The sequence below is a fragment of the Aplysia californica genome, unplaced genomic scaffold, assembly GCF_000002075.1.
Source record: "Aplysia californica isolate F4 #8 unplaced genomic scaffold, AplCal3.0 scaffold00087, whole genome shotgun sequence".
NCBI classification, from domain to species: Eukaryota; Metazoa; Mollusca; class Gastropoda; order Aplysiida; family Aplysiidae; genus Aplysia; species Aplysia californica.
In genome coordinates, this window is record NW_004797357.1 from 365,628 (window position 1) to 370,342 (window position 4,715).

The 4,715-nt window shown below is 38.9% G+C and overlaps 1 protein-coding gene across 2 annotated transcripts in view; it reads left to right on the forward strand.

Annotated features, from left to right (window-relative positions):
* The window catches only part of LOC101858171, a gene marked incomplete in the record, with an annotated part of 12,998 nt that overhangs the window by 5,248 nt on the left and 3,035 nt on the right, over positions 1 to 4,715 (forward strand). Inside the window, 2 exon segments of one of the 2 annotated variants that reach the window (XM_013080459.2) lie at positions 2,147 to 2,274; positions 2,734 to 2,811. In XM_013080459.2, the coding sequence (XP_012935913.1) occupies positions 2,739 to 2,811 (73 nt within the window). 2 annotated transcript variants of the gene reach the window in all.

The window sequence follows — 4,715 nt, forward strand, 5'->3', positions numbered from 1 at the left end:
AAACCCCAACAACAAAAAAAACACACAAAAAAAACACGACCCCAAGCCCCCGAACAAACTAACAGAAAAAAGGAAAAACGAAAAACCCCCCCCCAACAAAATCCAACCCAAACTCCAGAACAGATCGCACTAAGAGCAAACTATTTAGTTAAAGTATTTTGTTGTACACAACCTCCCTTAATGGTTTCTATTTTATAGTGACAAGAGGATCATGAATGCAAGCCAAATGCGGAATAGTGCTTCGCGGAATTTTATTATCTTTTGATTATATTATTTCAGGAACTTTCTCACATCAACACAAATGTGTATTACTGGGCATTGTATCTTATTTGAATACCAACGGTGAAAAGTGTGCTTGATTGTCAATAATTGTATCCATATAAGATAACGAACATGTTTTAATCTCTCCTTCTCTCTGTCTTTTTCACACTCCCTCTCTCCCTCTCTGTCCCCATGTCTGTGTCACTGTGTCCATGTGTCCCTGTCTGCTTGTCTGTCGGTCTGTCAGTCTGTCTGTCTGTCTGTCTATCTGTCTGTCTGTTTGACGTACGCTCTCTTCCATCTCCCATATCCTCTCTGCCTTTCTCTGTCTCTGTATGTCTTACTATGGTAGTATGTATGTCTGTGTCTATATACATGTCTCTTTCTTTCTCTGTATCTGTCTGTCTGTCTGTCTGTCTGTCTGTCTGTCTGTCTGTCTGTCTGTCTGTCTGTCTGTCTGTCTGTCTGTCTGTGTCTCTCTTTCTCTCCTTCTATCTCCCTCCCTCTCTCTGTCTCTTTCCATATCTCTCTTATTCTCCCCTTTGCTTCCTTTCTCTTTCTCTGTTCCGTGTGCTCAGTCCGAGTTTTTTCTTAGTTTCAGTTTCGTGTTAAAAGTTGATTGAATTAGGCCGGGTGGTGAAGGGGTCAATATTCATTGATATTTATGAACGAAATCTTTTTTGAAAAGAAAATGCATGTACATTTTAATTTTTTTTAAATCCTGGGGAGCAAAAAAAACACGTCATAGAGATCTATTCTAAACTATAGATATATGGTTAACAATATCATGGTTCCACGTTCCCAAATTTCATCAATCTACGGGGAACGTTTAGTTTCACTTTGTCAATTAGAAAATGAAAGACCACCCACAAAGTAAATGTAAAATTTCAAAGATAAAACCGAGAGCCCATGCTCTAACAAAGGTGGTTGCTGATCTTGCAAAAATATTTTGGTTGGTCCTGAAGAAAAAAAAGTTGGCAGTTTGAAGACATGCAAAAAATATGCTCACGTTCAATTGAAAATTTAACTGGCCTAGTGACAAAAGATGACACCTTGCGTCATGGTTATTCGAAACATTTTTGTTGTAATGGGTACCCCATGGAGCCAAACTGATGATAAAATTATAATATTCATGGACCCGGAGCGGCAGGTAACGAAGTGCTGTATGCAGATTCGCCGAGTCCTTTGTCAGTTTTGTTTCTACCGTAAGCTATTTTAGAAACACCTGGAACTTGGCTAGGAGTGTCACCAAAGTATAACCTACGTCATGGGCTACCTGAATTAATAACCATGATTCAGTAACACGAGGTTGTATAAAACGTATTTAGACTGCTTTGCTGCATAGCATCTGTGCCACCCCCACCTTCCCACCCCTTCGCAATAACCTAATTAAATAATTAGTGTCCCGACGCAGTGGAATCAGGCGCTTGTCAATTTTTGGGCATACGGAGTTATTTGTATCATCCTAAAGGTTTTCTTATTTGTCTTGCTTTCGATGATAAAAAAGGATCCCTTTATCTTGAATAGAAGTCGAGATATTTGTTTGAAGGTGTGGTCGCCTCGTTTCTGAGGTAAACTTAGCGAGAAACTGGCCGCCAAAGTTTGGCGACTTCCACAGCTTTTTGGAAACAGTCCTTGGAAACTGCAAATTTAAATCAACGTTTAAAAACGAAAAAAATTCACATATAAAAGTGTTTTTGAATGGATGTACAAGGTACTGAGGTAAAAAACTAAAATTCGAAAAAAAATTCCACACTGGCCGAAAAATGCCGATATCTCGGATTTAATTATTTTGACGAGCGCCTGATTTCACCATGATGCCTCACTTATGTTTTCTTCTTTCTGGGTCAGAAATGCAGGGAGCATTTTTTTCACGGTGTGAGTGTCACATGAGCACAATCCGCCACCCACATTTGTCTATTTAAGGACAGGACCGTTATTGCAATTGTCAATTCCAACCATTGCGGAGAGCAGAGCAGCGTCTAATAGTACAGTAGCGTGATTTCACACCAGGTATATTAATACCCTATAATATTGGCTCAAATTTAAATTCTCAGGAAATCAAATTGAAAACTGCTTTTCCTTAAAGCCAGATGTAAATGCATGAAATGTTTATATTAGTAGAATGACGCTTATCAACTTTGTAGTGTACACTCGTGTGTATTCCTTTTAAAAGTTAAAGAACAATTCAAAGTTAGAAAAAATGTAAACATTAAGAATTACCAGCTTTGTTGTGAAATTTATTCTTAACATAGCCCAATAGATTTCAACTTTTATTTAAACGCTGTTGCAAAAACATTGACTTCCGGCTTCCCAAGAATCAGTTTCCTTTTTCCCCCGAAGAATCTTCCGGTTGCCTTACAAAAATATCGGATTATGAAAACAGCGAAATGCTCTTTCGTTAACAAACGTGTTTCTAGCTTTGACAAAAGACGGCGGTACAATACAATATTCATCAAATCTCTCTTACAGCCACGATGAAGGATAGCCTCCAGTATAATTTGTTTCTTGCCCTTGGACTGTTCACAGTTTGCTGTTATGCCGGAGGCAGTAAGTTTTACTCCAAGTATTTCTTTTTTTAGTTTAGGCCCAATATGTTTGTTTGTTTCTTTGTCATTGTATTCACCTTTAGGGACCTAGATCTAACAATTTTGAAAGTTAATTTTTTTCCTCGACCCTCTCCAATCCCCATGCCCATCAAGTGAGTGAGTAGAATTGGGAGTGGATAGGTGGGGTGATTCAATGAGGGAGAAGAAATTTAGCCTCACTTTTTGTGATTTTGTCAAGTTCATCCATCCATCCATCCAACTAGTTATTTTTCTTCTGAATCTAAGAAATATCAGAGAATGTGTTTTTATGTAGACATCTGCATTGTCTCTTTGTTTATTGCGTGATCAATTCAAAACCATAAAACTGTTTTCAAACGTCACTGCTTGTGGGCAGATGTAAGCTGATCATCAGAAACGAGGACACTATTATGAGTTTCATAACACCTCACTATCCATAGCTACAGTTATGCATTTATAATTAAAAGCGAACAAAGACAAAGCAAACACAAAATCAATACCGCACAGGTGTTAGCACTTTAATTATCGAAGCCACTGCATACAGACTGCGTACGAACTGCAGATATTTTACGTACAAGCCGGATATCACGTTAACTTGAGTTTCAGTTCTAATGCAAAAGTATTCTCATGAATTTTCCGTCCAGCATAGGCGTCGCATTTCAGACGTATTTGCTGAATACCTTCCAGCCTACAACATAGGCAAATGAAAAAGCAAAACAAAAACATTTGGGTTGAATTTATAAAATACATGGTGATTAAAAAAGAATACGCCAAACTCATCACGCGATACTTCAAAAACCGAAAACAATAGAAAACTCAAGCTTGGACACACATGTGGTACATATGTACCTTCAAGTTTTTATTTCATGTTGAACATGTTCTTATGGTGCTGTAGCCACCACCGACAGCTCGGACAACATCAAGCCGATTTGAGAATTCCTCCCTAACGCGCCTCAGAATGTCTCAGGTCACCGTTTTGACTGTGGCAGTTATTCGATCTTTCATGCCATTGATATTTTCTGAAAGTGGTTTAACATAATAAGCTTTGTCTTAAACATACCCCCTCAAAAACAATCACACACAGTGAGTTCCGGGGAATTGACAAGCCAACCTCAGAGAGCGAGGTCTTTAGCACCTCTCCTGCCAGTTGACCGCTGAGGCACGTTTTCATTCAGACAAGCTCGAGCCCAGAGATGCCAATGGGGCAGTGCTCCCTCTGTTAAAAAAAAATTAAGTTATTCGAATCTGCGTGTAGTAAAAGGAATAGCTACTTCTTGTGGACAAATTCTAAGTTCCGCCACTTCAACAAATATAAATCACGTGAAAGATGGAATAACTACTACAATCAACACAGTGGCCTGAGACATTCTGAGGCGCGTTCTGGAGGAATTCTCATAATGGCTTGATGTTTTCCGTGTTGCCGGTGGTGGCTGCATCGGGCACTTGTAAATCATAAAATATAAACTGAATCTATGTACATTGTACAACATATGTGTCCAAGCTGAAGTTTTCTTTTGGATTTTGTTTGTGAAATATCGCGTGATGATTTTGGGGTATTCCTTTTTAATAGCCCTGTATATCAAAGTGCTTATCTGTCGTCTCTGAGTTACTCTCGGCCCAACTCCACAATGCAAATGATTGAAGAAAGTTAGGTAGATAGTTCTGTAAGATTGTAGAACGGATATATTAACAAGCACACGGACACGCATACACACATACTAACACACACACACACACACACACACACAAACAAACAAATACACACACACACACACACACACACACACACACGCACGCACACGATGACAAAGACATAAACACACAAACGAACACGCACGTACAAAAACTTATTAACAATTCATTTTCCTTTCAATCCTCAGGTGGCCT